An 18,476-nucleotide genomic window follows, 5' to 3' on the forward strand; every position below is an offset into this window, starting at 1 on the left:
CATGCCCAGTGTGTAGCCTAATACAGGGCTTGAATTCATGACCTTGAGATCAAGACTTGAGCTGAGACCCAGTCAGATGCTTAACTGACTGAGCCACCCAAGCGCCCCAATGGTAGTTTTTCTTTTTGTTTTTTTTTGTGGGGACTTTATAGCATTTTAAAGTTTTATATTCTATGTTTAAACATCTCTCTAAACAAAGCCTGTGCTGGGGCACCTGGGTGGCTCAGTCAGTTAAGCATCTGCCTTCATGATCTCTGGGTCCTGGGATAAAGCCCCACATCGGACTCCCTGCGTAGTGGACAGTCTCCCTCTCCCTCTGCCCCTACTTACCCCCCCCACACCTTTTGCTTTCTTTCTCTCTCAAATAAATAAAATCCTTAAAAAAATAAAATTTTTAAAGCCTGTGCTATTAAAAAAAGCCTGAGGCTACATAGCAATCCAGATGTGATGATATCGCTCTGCTACACAAGGTATAAGAGAATTCCCTTTGTAAAAATTATGAATCCAAATAAATGGCTGTTTACAAAGTTGACTCTAACGGTAACTAAAACATTACCATTTTATTTCTGAAAAAGCAACTTTTAATAGTTATATGTTCTCTATCATTTTCATGGATCCCATCTCAACACCCATCTAGCCAAGATGTTATCCACCAGGTGGCGGTTTCTCATGTCACAGGTGTGCTAGCTACCTTAGGAGGCTTAAACACCCTCTACAGGGCAAGTGTCCCAAGTTCTAAGATGGAACTACTTTAAGAGTTTAGGGTAAATCCCTACAGAAGGGGACAAGAGGCTCCCTATGGAAGTTTTCTCTCATATAGGCAGGACTTTGTAAACAAAGAGGGAAAGCCAGGAACCTGTTCATGAAAGTTCACATACCCTTAAAATTAGTAGGAATCCTATACTCATGAGGGATACCAGGTGGTTACAACGCAGAGACAAAGAGCACATGCAGCATCTCTCCATATCCTTCATTTAATATCAGGTAGTGCTTCAACCCAAACACACAGGATACATACCATAGAGAAAGGGACCTGAGGGCGTCTGAGTCATGCATGGTGTGGTAGGTACAAACCTTGGCCCAGTGCAAAGGAGCAGTCAAGGGCCTGGAAGAAGGATGGTGCTGTTTCTCCTTCCCATATCTCTTCCCTATTGGGCTTAAACTAAAGTCCATGGAAGAGAAAGTGTTTTCAATCAGTGGAACCCATGAGGTCCCAGGGCCTGGGAGGATAGATTTGGTTGTACAGTATTACAAAATATATTTAAGAAAAAAACAACCCAGGCCTCCCAGCAATAGCCCAAGTGTCAGCTGGTCCAGAGGTCCGACCTCTTCATCTAGGGACAGGAAAGAGGGAGAAGGTGACTGCTGGGCACTGGTGTCAGTTTATGATGGAGCAGCATAAGACTTTCCCTGCCCTGTCAAACATAAACATTTATAGCCCCTCACCCCTCAGCCCTGCTCTGCTGCAAGGAAGCTGCTGAGAGTGACAGCTGGGCACAAAGTGTCTGATGAGACCAGCTATGGGGTCTAATGCAGTGAAGTAAGCCATTCATTTAGGACCTATTTTCACACAGAGGCAAGGAAAAACCAAACTTCTGTCTCACCCTTTAGACTGAGACATTCCGAACTATACATTTACCTGTAACAAGTGTCTTGGTGCAAAACAGCCCTTAGCTTCTGCTAAGGTTTAAAGCAAAGGAAGCATGATCCAACTCTTCTCTTTCAGTCCAAGCTCTAGCTTTCAGCAAGACTGTTGCAAAAGATTTCTAACTGAGAGGCATAAAAGTCTGTGGTGAGGAAGGCAGCTACTGAAGGAATTCCAGGAGCATGAGACTGAATTTGCGGAGCTGAGTTCTGTCAGTTTCCTTTTCTACTAATATCTTCTTCCTTCAGAGCAAACTTCCTCCTTAGGACCTCAGAGATAAGGACAGCAGGGTCTTCCTCCTTTAATAAACTCCGGTTCCTGGAGATGAAATAACAGCTTGTATTTATTAAGTACTTGGTCTTAGGCAGTGTTTTGTGTCTTTGAATACATTATCTCATTTAGTCCTCACAACAGTCTTACAAAGAAGTCTTCAGATGAGGAAACTGAAACAGAAGGGTTCTAGAGTCTGCCCAAAGTCACTAGGCACTCCGCCAGTAAGTAGCAATAGCAAATCCAGAGTCTGAAACCGAGCTAACTGGTTTCTTAACTAGAATGCTTTACTATTTCCTGAAATGGCTATAAAATGTGGGCAAAAGTAAATGACTATCAACTGTTCAGGGTTGGCCTATGGTGGCTAAAGCTTCTCCACCCACCTTCTGGTGCTATCTTTTCTTAGTAGCATTTCCCCAGGTTAGCAGGGGAAGTGACTACAGACTTGGCTATTCTGACCTTTATTAGTTATGGGGGAAAGGTGTGCTGAGGATTTCCTATAACCCTGCCTGCTCATCAGGGGAACTCTGAGATGTTTTTAATTGGAAAGAACACTTAACATGATTTCTACCCTCTTAACAAACTTCTAAGTGTATATAATACATTACTGTCACCTACAGGTATAATTTTTTTTTTAATTAAAAAGTTTTCAATTTCTTTTTTACCTTTGACACCCTTCACCTATTTCTTCCGTCCCTACCCTGAGCCTCTGGCAAACACCAATCTGTTCTTTGTATCTACAAGCTTGGTTTTTTTGTTTTTTGGGTGTTTTTTTGTTTTGTTTTGTTTTTTGTTTTTTTTTAATTTAGATTCCCATATAAGTGATCATATAGTTTTCTGTCTGGCTTGTTTTGCTTAGCATAACTCCCTCGAGGCATTATATTGTTGCAGAAGGTAAGATCCTTATTTTTCTTTTCCTTTTTTTTTTTTTTTTTTAAGAGATGGGGGAAAGGGAAAGAGACTCAGGCAGGCTCCATACCCAGTGCAGAGCCCAACACAGGGCTCACAACCCTGAGATCATGACCTGAGCTGAAATCAAGAGTCATATGCTTAACCCACTGAGCCACCCAGGCACCCCCACCCCCACCCCCACCGTATTTTTTAGAGAGGGGGAGAGAGAGAGAGGCAAAAGGCAAGATTTCAATATTTTTTTAAGGCTGAATAATACTCCAATCTGTATATATACCACAATTTCTTTATCCATTCATCCACTGGTAGACACTTAGTTTTTTCATATCCCAGCTATTGTAAATAATGCTGCAGTGAATACGGGGGTGCATACATCTTCTCAAGTGTTTTTTTTTTGGATAATACCCAGAAGTGGAATTGCTGGATCATTAGGTAGGTTTTGAGGGGGCACTAGTGAGAAGGAGAAAGAGATTCTAAGCAGGCTTCATGCCCAATTTCAAGACCCTGAAATCATGACCTGAGCTGAAATCAAGTCAGACACTTAACTGACTGAGCCACCCAGGCACCCCCATGTGGTAGTTCTATTTAATTTTCTGCATACTGTTTTCCATAATGTGTGTACCAATTTTTTTTTTTAAGGTTTTACTTATTTATCTGACAGATCACAAGTAGGCAGAGAGGCAGGCAGAGAGAGAGGAAGGGAAGCAGGCTCCCTGCCGAGCAAAGAGACTGATGCGGGGCTCGATCCCAGGACCCCGGGATCATTATCTGAGCCGAAGGCAGAGGCATTAACCCACTGAGCCACCCAGGCGCCCCTATGTGTACCAATTTACATCCTACCTATAGTCAACAAGGGTTCCCTTTTCTCCACATCCTTGCCAATACTTATCTTTTTGATATAAGTCTTAACGGGTGTGAGGCAAAATTTGTGGTTTTGATTTGCATTTCTCCGACAATTTGGGATGTTGAGCATCTTTTCATGTGCCCATTGGTCATCTACAGGTCTTCTCTGAAAAAATGTCTTAGAGTCCTCTGCCATTTTTTAATCAGACTGTGTTTTTGGGCTTGTCTTTTCCTTTCTTGCTATTGAGTTATATGAGTTCTTTATATATTTTGGATATTAACCCTTATTAGATATATGATTTACAGATATTTTCTCCCATGCAATAGGTTGCCTTTTCATTTTCTTGGTTTCCTTTGCTGTGCAGAAGCTTTTTACTTTGATATAGTCCCACTTGTTTATTTTTGCTTTTGTTGCTTTTACTTTTAGTGTCTGGTTGAAAATATATCATTGCCATGACCTGTGTCAAGGAGCTTACTGCCTGTGTTTTCTCCTAGGAGTTTTATGGTTTCAGGTCCAAACATTCAAGTCTTTAGTATATTTTGAATTAATTTTTTGCATATGGTGTAAAATAGCGGTTGAGTTTCATTCATTGGTATGTGGCTGTCCTGCTTCCCCACACTATTTGTGGAAGAGACTGTCTTTTCCCTACTCCATGTTCCTGGGTCCTGTGTTGTAAATTGACCATAGATATGTGGGTTTATTTCTGGGGTCTGTTCTCCACTGATTTGTTTTTAGGCCAATAACATATTACTTTAGCTACTACGGTTTTGTAATAGAGTTTGAAATCAGGGAGCGTGATGCCTTCAGTGTTGTTCTTTCTCAAGACTGCTTTGGCTATTTGGGGTCTTTTGGGTTCCATACAAATTTTAGGATACTTCTAGTTCTGTAAAGAATGCTATTGGACTTGTGATAGCAATTGCATTGAATCTGTAGATTGCTTTGGGTAGTATGGATATTTTAACGTTATTATAATCCATGAGCACGGAATATTTGTTTCCTTTTTTTAAAAAAATATTTTATTTATTTGACAAAGAGAGACACAGCGAGAGAGGGAAAACAAACAGGGGGAGCGGGAGAGGAGCAGGGAGCCCAGTGAGGGGCTCGATCCCAAGATCCTGGGATCACAACCTGAGCTGAAGGCATACGCTCAACGACTTGAGCCACCCAGGCTCCCCATTTCTGTTTCCTTCTTTCCTTGATGTCTTACAGTTTTCAGTATGCAGCTCTTTCACCTCCTTGATTAATTTTTATTCTAGGTATTCTGTTCTTTTGATGCAATTTTAATTTGGGTTGCTAATTTCTCTGATAGTCTGTCATTAGTGTATAGAAACACAACAGATTTTTAATTACTGATTTTGTATCCTGAAACATTACTGAATTTGTTTATTCTAACAATTTTCTTGAGTTTTTAGGGCTATTAAGGTATTCTATTAGGGTATAATATGTCATCCACAAATACTGAGTTTTACTTCTTTCTTTCCAGTTTGGATGCTTTGTGGTTTTTTGCTTTTTTTTTTTTTTTTTTCCTTTTGCCTAATTGCTCAGGCTAGGACTTCCAATATTATGTTGACTTAAGTGGTAAATGGGCATCTTTTTCTTATTCTTCATCCTAGAGGAAAAGCTTTCAGCTTTTACTGCTGAGTGTTATGTTAGCTGTGGGCTTGTCATATCTGGCCTTTTTTATTATGTTGAGGTATGTTCTTTCTACACTTGATTTGTTGAAAGTTTTTTTCTTTTTTTTTAAAGATTTTATTTATTTGACAGACAGACAGACAGTGTGAAAGGGAACACAAGCAGGGTGAGTGGGAAAGGGAGAAGCAGTCTTCCCGCTAAGCAGGGAGCTCAATGTGGGGCTCCATCCCAGGACCCTGGGACCATGACCTAAGCCAAACAGAGATGCTTAACAACTAAGCCACCCAGGTGTGAAAGTTTTTATCACAAATGGATGCTTTATTTTCTTGAATGTTTTCTGCATCTACTGAGATGAATATATGGCTCTTATCCTTTATTAATGTGGTGTATCATATCGATTTGCAGATGTTGGGCTATCCTTGCATTCCTTGAATAAACCCCACTTGATCATGGTGTATGATCCTTTTAAGGTATTGCTGAATTCAGTTTGCTAATATTTTGTTGAGGATTTTTGCATGTATGTTCATCAGGGATATTGGCCTAGAATTTTATTTTCTGCTAGTGTCATTGTATCGTTTTGGTGTGAGGATAATGCTGGCCTTGTAAATGAGTTTGAAAGAGTTCCCTCGTATTCTCTTTTTTGGAAGTTTGAGAAATACTGGTCTTTTGGAAGAGTTTGGGAAGTACTGGTATTCTTTGAATGTTTGGTAGAATTCACCCAATGAAGCCATCTATATGGTCCTAGATTTTTGTTCATTCATTGGGAGGTTTTTGATTACTGATTTAATCTCCCTACTATAAGTAATTTGTTCAGATTTTCTATTTCTTTATGGTTCAGTCTTGGTAGATTGTATGTTTCCAGGAATTTATCCATTTCTTTTAAGTTGTCCATTTGTTGGCGTATAATTTTCACCGTAGTCTCTTATCCTATGATATCTGTGGTACTGTAGTATGTCATTTCTGATTTTGGATCCTCCCCCCTCCACTTTTTTTTGGTGATTCTAACTAGAGGTTTGTCAATTTTGTTTACCTTTTCAAAGACCCATCAATTACTTTCATCTTTTCTATTGCTTTTTATTTTCTATTTCATTTATTTCTTCTCTAATCCATGTTACTGCATTCCTTCTACTAACTTAGGGATTCATTTGCTCTTTTTTTCCCTGGTTCCTTAAGGTATAAAGTTGTGTTATTTGGGAATTTTGTTTCTTAAGGTAGGCATTCACTGCTGTGAACTTCCCTCTTAGAATTGCTTTTGCTGTATCTCCTAAATTTTGGTATATTTCCAAAATATTTTGTTTGTGTTAAGGTATTTTTTTCTTTTGGTTTCTGATTTGATCCCACCCCCTACCCAGTTGTTCAGTAGATGTTGTTTAATCTCCACATATTTGTGAATTTTCCAGTTTTGTGTAACTGATTTCTAGTTTCATATCACTGTAGGTGGAAAAGATGCTTGATATTTCAGTCTTCTTAAATTTATTTGGACTTGTTTTGCGGCCTACCATATGATCTATCCTAGAAAATGTTCCATGTGCACTTGAGAATGTATATTCTCTTTGTTTTGGAAGGAATGTTTTATATATATTTGTTAACTGTACCCAGTCTAACATGTCATTTAAGGCCAGTGTTATTTTCTGTCTGGATGATCTATTCATTGTTATTAGTGGGGTACTAAAGCCCCCTGCTATTAATGTATGGTTGTTCTCCCTTCATGTCTGTTAATATTTGCTTTATATATTCCTAAGTATTTACAAATCTTATATCATCTCTTGTTGGACTGGCCCTTTTAGCATTATATAATGCTGTCTTGTTATAGTCTTTGTTTTCAAGTTGACTTTTTCTGATACAAGTATAGCCACCCCAGCTTTCTTTTTGTTTCTATTTATACGGAGTACCTTTTTCTATCCCTTCACTTTGTTTTTACATCTAAGAGAGTCTCTTGTAGGCAGCATACAGGTTTTGTTTTTTAATTCATTTAGCCACTCTTGTCTTTTGATCAGAGTATTTAGTCCATTTATATTAAAGTAGAATTACTGGTAAGTATTTTATTGCCATTTCATTAATTGTTTTCTGGCTATTTCTATAGTTCTCTGTTCCTTTCTTCTCTTGCTCTCTTCCTTTGTGGTTTAATGACATTCTCTAGTGGTACCCTTATATTCCTTCTTACCTTTTGTGTATTTACTCTAGGGTTTTGTTTTGTGGTTAAGATTAGCTTTTAAGTATAACAACTTGTATCTGTTAATCTATTTTAAGATGAAATAGTTGCCAATTTAAGATTAATCACATTCTAAAGCTCATTTTTACCCCCATGTTTTTGATGTAACATTTTGTATCTTTTTAACTTGTGTATCCCTTAATTATTGTAATCAGTTATTTTTACTACTTTCGTCTTTTTAACCTTAACAACAAATGATGAAGCCACTATTTTTATTATTTATCTTTCCAGTGAGATTTACTATTTGTTATGTGTTCCTGTTACTGACTAGTGCTCTTTTCAGCTTAAAAAGAGGTCATTTTAACATTTCTGGTAAAGCTGATTTAGTGGTGATAAATTCCTTTGGAATTTTCCGTATGGAAAACTCTCTCTTTAGTTCTGAGTAACTTTGCTAGATAAGAAGTTTTCTTCTTTCAGCATCTTGAATATATTATGTTACTCCCTTCTGGCCTGCAAAGTATCTGTTGAAAAACATGCTGACAGGGGTACCTGGGTGGCTCAGTGGATTAAAGCCTCTGCCCTTGGCTCGGGTCATGATCCCAGAGTCCTGGGATCAAGCCCCGCATCGGGCTCTCTGCTCGGCGGGGAGCCTGCTTCCTCCTCTCTCTCTCTAACTGCCTTTCTACCTACTTGTGATCTCTGTCTGTCAAATAAATAAAATCTAAAAAAAAAAAAAAAAAAAAAGAAAAACATGCTGACAGTCTTATGGGGGTTCCCTTTTACATATGTTATTGCTGCTTTTAGTTAGGGTCTCTGGGTTCGTCTTATTTGCAACTCTCTGGGCCTCCTGGATCTGGATGTCTGTTTGCTTCCCCACATTAGGGACATTTTCAACCATTCTATTTTCTTTAGAAAAGATTTATTTATTTAAGAGTGAGAGAAAGTGCAAGCACAAGTTGGGGGAGGGACAGAGGGGGAAGCAGCAAGGCTCAATCCCAGGACCCTGGGATCATGACCTGAGCCAAAGGCAGACACTTAACTAAGTCACCCAGGTGCCTCTCAGCCATTCTACTTTCAAATAAGATTTCTGTACCTTTCTCTTATTTTGGGAGCCCTATAATGAGAACATTAGTCCATTTGATGTTGTCCTATAAGTTCCTTAAGCTATCTTTACTTTTTTTTGGGGGGGGGGGTCTTTTCCATTTTTTCTACTTGCTGCTCTGATTGGGGGAGTTCTACTGCTTTGTGTTTGAGTTCACTTATCCTTTCTTCTATTTCACTAGAGGGGTTCAGGGCAAATAGATGAATTCTGTAGTTCAGTTATTGGGTTCAACAGCTCCGTGACTTCTATTTAGTACTTCAGTGTATTGTCCATCTCTTTGTTGAAGTTCTCTGTTCATCCATTCCCCCTGGTTTGGTGAGCATCTTTATGACCTTTAAATTATCTTTATCAGGCAGATTACTTATGTTATTAAGATTTTTTTTTCCAGAGGTTTTTATGAGAAATCTAGAATTCGTAGTAAAACGTTCACAAGGGAATCATGGGAACAAAACCAACTCCAGATTGGGGTAGGTTTGAGTCACCTAATAAATACATCAAAAAAGAGTGTCCTAGATATCTGGAAAATAGGTGCTTTAAATTCTAGTGATTGATAAGATCAATCTGTCACATTTCTGAATCTCTGCTGATGGTGCTACTTTCTCATTTTTAGTCATCAACCCAGCTCTTTCCATTAACAAAGGAGAAAAGATCCCCAGACGTAAGGCTCCACTCGTTGGTAGGTTCTGCTTTAGTAAGTTTAAGGTGTATTTATAACAAATCTTAGCAATTCTGCTGGACAGCCAGGTTTAGAGTCTCAAATATGTCTGGATTTGGAGAGTTGGTTTGCATAAGGGACCACAGTATTTTAAAGTAGAAACCCCAACTTTATGAAATTCTCCATCAAAAAAAGTATCATTTTGAGATGCTAAAATAATTATCTTGTAACCCCATTTTGAAGGGTGGCACATGGGGATACTTGTCACTAGCAGTTTAAGAACTGAAGTGGTAAAGCACCCCCCCCCCGACTTTGCCCCAGGACAAAAGTTAAATTAGACGAGGCTTTTTGTAAAATTTCTACTAATGACTGGCTTAGATCACATCAACCAAATGTAAAATGTTCTTTTCTCAAACTGGAGCCCCAGGTGTGATTAAGCAGGCAAGCTTTGTGAATGAAATAGTACATAGCTACTACTGAGGACTTTGTAAATTCTATTAGATCACTGGCCACAGGTGACTTAAACAGTGAACACACTACCAGACCTCCTTATCACATACTTACAGATCTTGGCTCTGTTTCATCCGGTGAAAGTCCTTCAGGATCCCCATCATATCTGCAAAGCTGCTGGCCTTGGACAGAGAGACACAGTCATCCTCTTCAGACGAGCTGCAGGTAGCTTTGTGTTCTGGTTTGCAACATTCAGGGCTGGCAGAACAAAGCAGGGGGACTGATGGAAGCTCAGGGACCTCTACCTCGGTCTCCTCGGTGATGTCACTAATGACAAAGGAAGTTGTAGAGTGGAATGAGGATCCAAAACAAGGTAAGGGAGAAGAGACATTTGAACTTCCTGGAGATAAGAAATCTGGCGTTAATGAAGCCGAAGCTGAAAGAGAAAACAATAGGCATGGATGGACATTGGGACTAGAATACAGCAGTAATACCTTCTCCCCACAAGCAGTGCCTATCAGACATTCATTTCCTGGGCTTGACATATGACATTCTGGGAGAGCCCAGGATGCTATCTGTAAGCCAGTGGAGGATTCCTCCATTACCCTCCCCTCTCAGGATCTAAAAATGGGAAAGCACTGAGCACGTCCAGTGTTTTGGGAGTGTGGAAAAACCCACCACATAAAGGCTTAGTCTTCTAAAAGCTCCATTCTGCAGGAGCCTGTGGATAGCCCTATTTCTACCAAAGCAATAGTGACAGAACCAAGGTCAGAATGTGTCCTTTTCTCTAATTGGGCTAGTGCTTCTAACTGTGCTCCTATCTGTGACTAGAAGAAACAGCAAAAATAGAATAGTGATAGTCCTCCTAGTTTTTCAAATCTGGAAAGAATTTCCAAAACAAAAAATTCTTAGTTTCATTTTTCAGGATGACAAAAATGTAGCCAATACATAAATGGAAAATTCAAGTACAATGCCTCTATTAAACTGCCGTATGAGTGAATTAAATATATGAGAATTGCAAAGAACACCATGATTTTCATGTGTTCTACCAAGAGGTAAGATTTGGGAGCTATGACTTTAAGTTGACAAGAAGCAAAAAAGAATGTATAGAAGGAACAGGATGGGCAGCTTGGGAAAGAGCCAATGTTCCTGTTTCATGTACTGGGTCAAGGCAGACTCCCATCTATTTCTAGTGGTGGTTCTGCCTTAACTGCAGCCAGACAGTGGAGGGACGGAGAGGTCGTCTCTGGGAGAACATATATATATATGTATATAGGAAGACAGCTTAAAGGGGATCTCTCTCTTAATGGGGGGGCAGGGAATCCTTATTTCTCATTGAAAAGGGAAGCTGCCTAAGACTCACGTGGAAGATGTAATCGTAAAGACACTTGATAGAGGGTATTGGTTTTTGTAGCCAAGGGAGGGAATATGCAGGGGCGGGGGTGGGGGGTGAGGGTGGGTGTTGTCACAGGTTAAGTGAAGATTTTGTTCCTAATCAAACCAGTCAGCCCAAAATGGCTAATGGAAACAATCTAAGGAGTACTATAGGCCAGTGAGTCCTCGGGACAACTGCAGAGCCCGGGGCCTGTCTCCCTGAACCATGGACCACCATTTTCCTACCCTTCTCCTGTACCAAAAGCCAGGGGGAAAGGAAGAGCCTGCTAAATTCTGGCGCTGACTCCGGCGCTCCTACCTGCATCAGCTGCCACTATCTTAGCAATCTGGCTGCGCAGGTGGCTCAGCTCATCCTGCAGCTCTGTGGTGCGTGTTAGGGCTGGCAGGGCTGGCTTCTTCAAGGCCAGAAGCCTCTCCTCGGACCCACGCAGGTTGGGCACTGAGGCATTGCGCTGCATGACAATCAAAGGGCTGGGCTTCCAGGTATGCCTCAGGGGCCGTGTGTCACTTCTGGATCAGGGAAAACAAGTATGTCAGAGACAGCTGGCCACTGCGTCCCTTCTAAAACTTCTGCTCCCGCTCACCCCACAGCTTTTGTTCCTACTGCCCTCAGCCCTCCATAAGCACTCCCCCTACTGGCTGCCACCTCATGTGGGAAGGAGCTCCCTGTTTCCCAGCAGACCAGCTACTGCCTCAGCTACCTGACCCGGGCATATGTCTCCTCTTCATCTGCAGCAATCCAGGCGATGTCAGCCAGAGTAGGGACTGGGGGTGCATCCCTCAGACACAGATCAGAGATGTTGGGCAGGGTCTACAGGGAAGCAAGTCATCAAAAAACATTTGTTGACATCAAGAGACTATCAAAGACTCTAAAACACATGGGAGGGGCACCTAAGTATTAGGAAGGCTTCCTAGAGAGGGGAGAAGACAGTTCCTGGTTGGAAGAAGGACAGAAGAGATTACAAGTAGTTCAGCACACCTAGACAGAGCTGGGGGTAGAGGGTGGTTTGCAACAGGCAGGAAAGCGAATTAAAAACTTTGACTCTAAAACCAATAATAAGCCACTGGAAGATTTTAAGTAAGAATCAGATTTTGAAAGATTACTCTGGCTGCTGTGTGGAACCTGCATAAGAGTGAAGGTATCAGTTATGAGGCTGTTATATCTTCCAAGCAAAACGTGGCCTAGAGCAGGATTGGGACCTATTTTTACATATAAAGTTTTATTGGAAAGTTACACCCATTCATTTCTGTATCGTCTGTGGTATTTTTTAAGCTGCAGCTGCAGAAGTGAGTAGTTTTAACAGCAGTTATGGCCCCCACACAAAACATTTAATATTTGGCCTCTTAAAACATTTACTGACCCCTGGTTGGAGCAAAGGTGTCTTCAGTGGGACTGGTAAGAGTTACCTTTCAACAGAGATGGCCACTAAGAGCAACCTGTTTTCTCCAGCTATGAAAATACAGGTACAAGGACATCGCAAAGTTTTTTGGGCTAGCTCTTTACAACTCCTCCATAGCTAATTAGGATCTACACTGTTATAGCAATGCTGTTTTAAGCAAACTTCATCATTTTATTATTTGGATTTAAATAAAAAGATGATTAATTATATCAAAAGAATAAGAGGATTCCTTAAAGTAGCCTCTCAACCCAGATAACAAAACAACCAGGAACAGACAAGGCTGAGGGACTTTATGTTAAATGAAAGATCAGGAGGATTCAATCATGCTATGATTGTAATAAAGTAAAACAAAAAACACCCACATGCATTTAGAAAAAGATGGAAAGTAACTATACCAAAATATTAACAGGCACCTGGGTGGCTCAGTTGGCAACTGCCTTCAGTTCAGGTCATGATCCTGAAGTCCCAGGATCAAGTCCCGCATTGGGCTCCCTGCTCAGTGGGGAATCTGCTTCTGCCTCTGACTTCTCCCCTCTCATGCTTTCTCTCAAATAAGTAAATAAAATCTTGAAAAAATTATTAACTATTTTGTGTGATGAATACATGATTATATATGATTTCCTCTTTTTCACTTTTCATAATTTAGTATTTTTATATGGGTTAATTTAAAAAATAAATCTGCAAGATTGCCTTAAATAATTAAGGTAATTAACTTACAACAGAAATCCAGGGACAATTTCTCAAAAACCCATCTACACATGAGTTAAATTCAGATGTTTCTGCTATAGACAGGTAGGTGGATCAGGAGTTGACAGCTCTAGCTTTTACACAGGGAACCTAAGTCTCACAGGAGCAATGTGATGCTCCAGGGTTACACAGGAAAGGACTTCCACTGACCCAGAAGTTAACTGCTAAAATGGGCCATTTAGGGGAAGCCTCCATTTGTTTTCCTTTTCAGAATGCTGCTCCCCTATTGAAAATTAAATGAGTTAACACATATTAGGTATTTAGCACAGTGCCTGGCACACAGTATGTGCTCAGTAAGCATTAGCTAGCATTACTGATACTATTCACGCATACTCCTGCCCTTACCGTCCCTGCCCAGCAGCATCTGGCCAGAGGACTGAAGAGGTGATGGCCAAGTGTGGAGGCAACATCCATCGACTCCCTCACACTTCCTAGCTGTGCTTCCCTTTGTTTCTGATGCTTGAGGCAGCTAGGACCACATTCTGCCATGCCCTTTAGGCAATTCTGGATAACTGGCAATCTGGGTCACAGCACAGCCACCCCATACCACATACTTCCAACTCCATTCCTGATTCTGATACCAGCCCTGACACCATTTCTGACTCCAGGATGAGTTTCTACGATTTCACAGCTCAGCATCCTTCACTCATCCTTCACAGACACTCAGCCTCCTTCATTTGTTTCCACTGGGCCCATGTTTTTTCAGGCATATATTTCTGTATCCTCTGTGTAGGCAGAAGGCTGGTACTTCTCTTGCGTCCCAGTTCCCCAAACACATCTTAAGCATCTAGCCTGCAGCTGGTTCTTAATGACTAGTTCTTAGAGGGAGGTAGCTGGGACTAATAACTGCTACTTAGCTTTCCACTGCAGAAGTGGGTGGAGGGCTCAGACATGCGCCAGCTCAGACATGCGCCAGCAAGAATCTGCTGTGAGTGGGTGCTAATGGCCCTAGACTCAGAGGTAAGCCTTAAGTGCTCTGGTAAAGGAGTGGCCAGACTGAGCCAGAAAGAAAAGGACTGGGAGTAATGGCCTCAGGGATACATAAAAATAGGTGGCTAAGCAGTCAAGTCTTGGGGCTGGTAAGAAAAGCAGAGTTTGACTCAGTCACACAGCACTCAGTGTCCCATGGAGAGACCTGCCAGGGTTGCAGGCAAACACCTCAGGGCAGAGACATGGCTACTCTGGGAATGTGGCTTGGCAAGGGCCTTTGGCCTACGCTGATGAACTGGACTGCAGGAGCCTGATGAAATCTTAGTCACTTAGTGGCACCAAAGATGCAAGGTTTTTATGAACAGACTGGAAGTCTGTTGTAATCAGAGTTTTGTGTGCAATCAGGAAGGCACAGTGACCAGTATCCATTATATGCACTTAATAAATATTTCCTGACAAAATGAAAAAGTGATCAGGAAAGCCACCTGCCTTAGCAGCACCAAACAGTGTGGGGCACAGAGCAGCACCATCCTCCCATAGCCTCTGAGCCTCTACTTACCCTGCCGTTTCAGTATACTTACCTCGAAGGATGCCCGGGGACATGGCTTCAGGGGCAGGTTGGTCCCAATTCTTCTCACTACACTGCGAGCCGCCCCATGTGGCTTGTTTTGCCAGATTGGGATGGTCTAAGGGAGAGAGACGAGTCTCAGAGACAGGTCCAACTACTGTTCCATTCTACCCTCTCCCCTTTAGAAGGGAGACTGAAGTCCCCAATCCCAGGGACAGGGCACTGTGTATGAGTCAAGTCTCAGTATAAGTGAGGGCAGGTTCCCCAGTTGCCAGCCATTTAAGGGAACATCTGCTGCTATCAAGGCATGGTAAAAGGATCCAGTGAAGGTGAGAGGAATTAGTTGAGTGTAGGGATCATAAGGTTTCCCTCCCTTCCCTCCACCCAGAAAGGCAGAAACACATTGACTCCTTAACTGCCCCCAAGACCACACTCAGTTTTGCCTGTTGGGAGCAGGCGATGGGGGGTATGTGGAAGAGTCGCCTCCAGGGGAAAGGAAGAATTAACTGGAGAGTCTCAGAATATCCTACAGAATTTCAGCAGGCCCAGTGCTCAACCCTTCCCTACCACAGCCCTGCCCTGGGAATGCCCCTTACCACATTGGCTTCCATCCCGGACATTTCAACCAGCTCCTGCACTTGAAGGACAAGGCAGCCACAGGGCAGCTCTGGGGGCTTGGGGAGGCTGGAGGCGTGATTTCTTCATATCAGGCCATCTTTAAGGAACACCAGATTTCCCTTCCTGTGAAACAACCCCCACAGTGGAGACTCAATGGCCACCACACAAGCCCCACAAAAACCAGGTCCTTGCAGAGCCACGACCAACACCAAGGTTTCTCTGATGTTTCACACGGGAGAAAAACAACCCAAGAGGCTGCCCTTCCCGAACAATGGCTCCAAATCCAGACCCTTGAAGGTTCTGTCCCAGACCTGTGGCATGAGCTTGGCCAACTCTGGGATCTTTGGGATCCTTTGGATTTCCTGAGGCATTACTTACAGAGATGTAAACAGAACTTTCTTGGTAGTTTAAAAGTCAAACTATAGGTACCGCTCAAACCCAGCATTCATTCTTGAAGATAGGGTGTGAAAGCCCCAGCATGTGCCATGAAGCCTAGCACTGCTGAGTCTTGGCAAGGGGGAGAGGTAAAGTAGACAAAAGAAGAATAAACCACCAACTCTTGTCAATCTCCATCTACTGGGCTACAGGGAAGAGAGCCAACAATTTTCATCCTGTTTAGCCATCTACTGGTCTTGCAGCCTTACAAAAGTCCCGTAACTTTTCTGAATGTTTGGTTTTTCCATACGTAAAAAGAGTACAAGAGCAGCCATCCTAGATTACCTTAAAGATCAATCAGTGAAATAGGGTAAGACTTTAAAGTGCTTAATGAACTGTTAAAACACAACACAGATGGATGGGATAACTCCTGATTGTATTCTTCACAGCTTCTCTGACATGGTGAGCAGATGCAATCAATGAACTCACTCCCTTGTTCATCAAACGTAACAATACCTGCTCTGTGGCAGGCCCTGTGCTGGGCACTGCAGGGGCTACGGAAGGGGTAAGACACATCCGTGCTCTCAAGGAACACACAATATGAAGAGATATAAGACTTGAATACACAAGTCTAGCAAACGCTGACTATCACTCTTAAGAAAGGTACACTGAGCAGGTGGCCAGGTGAATTCAGGCCCCTGGCCCCAAGGCCTCATGGTGAGTTCAGAGCGGGTAGGAAGGGATGAAAAACAGCAACAAAAGCACAGGTCCAGGACAGGACGGCGAGAGAGGCGTAAAGAATAGCACAGGTATACTGGGGGTCAAGTCATGAGGGCTGGGAATGCTCAGGGAAGAAGTCACTGGGGAACAAAGGACAGGCTCTGAACAGGGGATGGGCTGAAATCTCCCTTGCAGGATTTCCCTTTCACCTGTGGAGGAGGAGTTGCCACTCACATTACGATAAAAATGCGATACAAATGCGGAAAGGAAGCTGGAGAGAGGAAGTGTCTTAAGGTTACTCAGTGGCCACGCCAGTAGAAAGCACTTCAAGTCTGATCCAGATTCTGCTGCCTTCTGCAGGGGCCTGATCAGCTCCTTGCAGTTCAAGCCTTTTATCAAAGTTCCTCTGTGTGCCAGGCTCCGTGCTAAATATCACGGCCTGCCACGAGTTTCACACAACAGTGCTTCCCTGTGTTTCTCGCTCTAGACACTACAACCACTTCCTCTCCAAACTTACCTCCAAAGACTCAGGCCTAACGCAACAGCCAGAGGGATCTTTCTAGGACACATTGCTGCTATGTTTAACCCCACACCCCACCCCGCCCCACTATAGCCAACAGGGTAACATCTAGACGGGATGGCCTGCAGCCTCCTCCACAATCAGGCCCAACCTAACTAGACCAAACTCCAAGGCCTACAACTGGGCCCCTATACACTTGACAGCCACACCTCCCATGTTCCCCTTGCCCTTCAGCCATGCTGGCCACCTCTCAGCTCCTCTCCACAGATCCAATCTGCCTAAAACACCAGCACCTTCTTCGCCAAGCTCATTCTTCCTCATTCTTCAGAGCTCAAGCATCACCTCCCCTCCCCTCCCCCAGCACCCCACGTTTCCTTCCCAGTTCTCTCACAGTAGTAATTAGAGCCCGCGTAATCAGCTGTCTGTCGCAGGGCAGGAGCTTCCCCAGGCACAGCACAGTGCCTGCCTAGTCCCCAGCGAGCACTTCAATGTTCGCTCACGAACGAAGGAGAACTCTGGCTTAGCCTTCACCTCCCTCCCCACCCCAAGTGTCATCTGCTAGAAGACTTCCCCCAGTTCGCTGGCAACGCAGGTTGGTTCTCAGCACCCCTACGTTCCCACGACCCCTTTCGAGGCCGCTGTCATGGCCTGTTCACACACGCTCTCCTGCAGAAGACTTGGGGCTCCCCCGGGGCAGGGTTTGCTCTCATCACTCCGGCACCGAGCGCCCCACCGAGGTCGCCGCACTCGGCAGAACTTGGCGAGGGACAGCCCGCGTGAGCCCCAAGCGGCTGCACGGGGGGAGCCGCTGCAGGGACCTTGCCCGGGACCCGCCTCCCCTCCCCCGTAACGGTCCGACCCCAAAGGGCCAAGGTCGGCCAAGTTCTCGCCGCCGGCCCTGGTGGCCCTCGGACCCACGGGCCCGGGTCCGGGTCCCGAAGAAGCGAGGAGGCCGAAGTGGCCTGACTGGCTGAGGAGCGCAGCCGAAACGAAAAGCTTCTGCTGTAGCACAGCCACCGAAGCTGGGTGACTCGGGCGAGCAACTACCCCCCGGGCAGAGTCCTCCCACCCTCAGCCGAGCGAGGCGGACAACACGGGCTCCCGCGAGAACTGGCGGGGGAAGAGGACCCGCGGGCTCCACACAGCCCCTGGCACTAGGCCGCGTCCACAGTCGGGCTAGGAGACCGCGCTACCGCCTCCAGAGCGGCACTCGGACCTAGTCTCACCTCAGACTCCGGCTCCGGGACTCACTCACCTCACGGCCCCTCCTACCTCAGCGGGCCGCCCAGCCTCATCCGCCCTCACTTCCGCTGACCCGCCCCCGGAAGCGATCAATCGCGCCTGCGCACCGAGCGGCGAGCCCCCGCGCGCCCTAGGAAGACGGACCGCGGCTTCGGCGGGGGCGGGGCGGGGCGGGGCTGCCGGCGACCTCAAGCGGGGATCCCGAGGAAGGGGACACGCCCACCCCCAAGACCACGCCCGCACTGGCCCAGGCCTTGGGAAAAGTTGACGACGCTTGGAGATCCCCGCGGCCTAACTGGCCG

General features: G+C 44.1%; 1 protein-coding gene across 2 annotated transcripts; it reads right to left on the reverse strand.

Moving 5' to 3' along the window:
* Positions 1 to 540: 540 nt before the first annotated feature.
* On the reverse strand, positions 541 to 18,241 carry LOC111154607 (mitochondrial fission regulator 1 like). Of its 2 annotated transcripts, none has more exons than XM_022514303.1 (7): positions 18,188 to 18,241; positions 15,296 to 15,440; positions 14,713 to 14,817; positions 11,756 to 11,865; positions 11,353 to 11,564; positions 9,774 to 10,095; positions 541 to 1,963 (listed from the first exon to the last, which is right to left on the reverse strand). In XM_022514303.1, exons 2-7 carry the CDS (start codon positions 15,317 to 15,319, stop codon positions 1,858 to 1,860), a joined length of 879 nt encoding a protein of 292 aa, XP_022370011.1. In that variant the 5' UTR covers positions 15,320 to 15,440; positions 18,188 to 18,241; the 3' UTR covers positions 541 to 1,857. The 2 variants fall into 2 exon arrangements, with proteins under 2 accessions (XP_022370011.1, XP_022370010.1); XM_022514302.1 differs by having other exon boundaries at positions 959 to 1,963; positions 18,159 to 18,201.
* Between the last annotated feature and the right edge of the window lie 235 nt (positions 18,242 to 18,476).

This window comes from Enhydra lutris, unplaced genomic scaffold (genome assembly GCF_002288905.1).
Source record: "Enhydra lutris kenyoni isolate GAN:26980312 unplaced genomic scaffold, ASM228890v2 scaffoldscaffold38, whole genome shotgun sequence".
In the NCBI taxonomy this organism is placed as follows: Eukaryota; Metazoa; Chordata; class Mammalia; order Carnivora; family Mustelidae; genus Enhydra; species Enhydra lutris.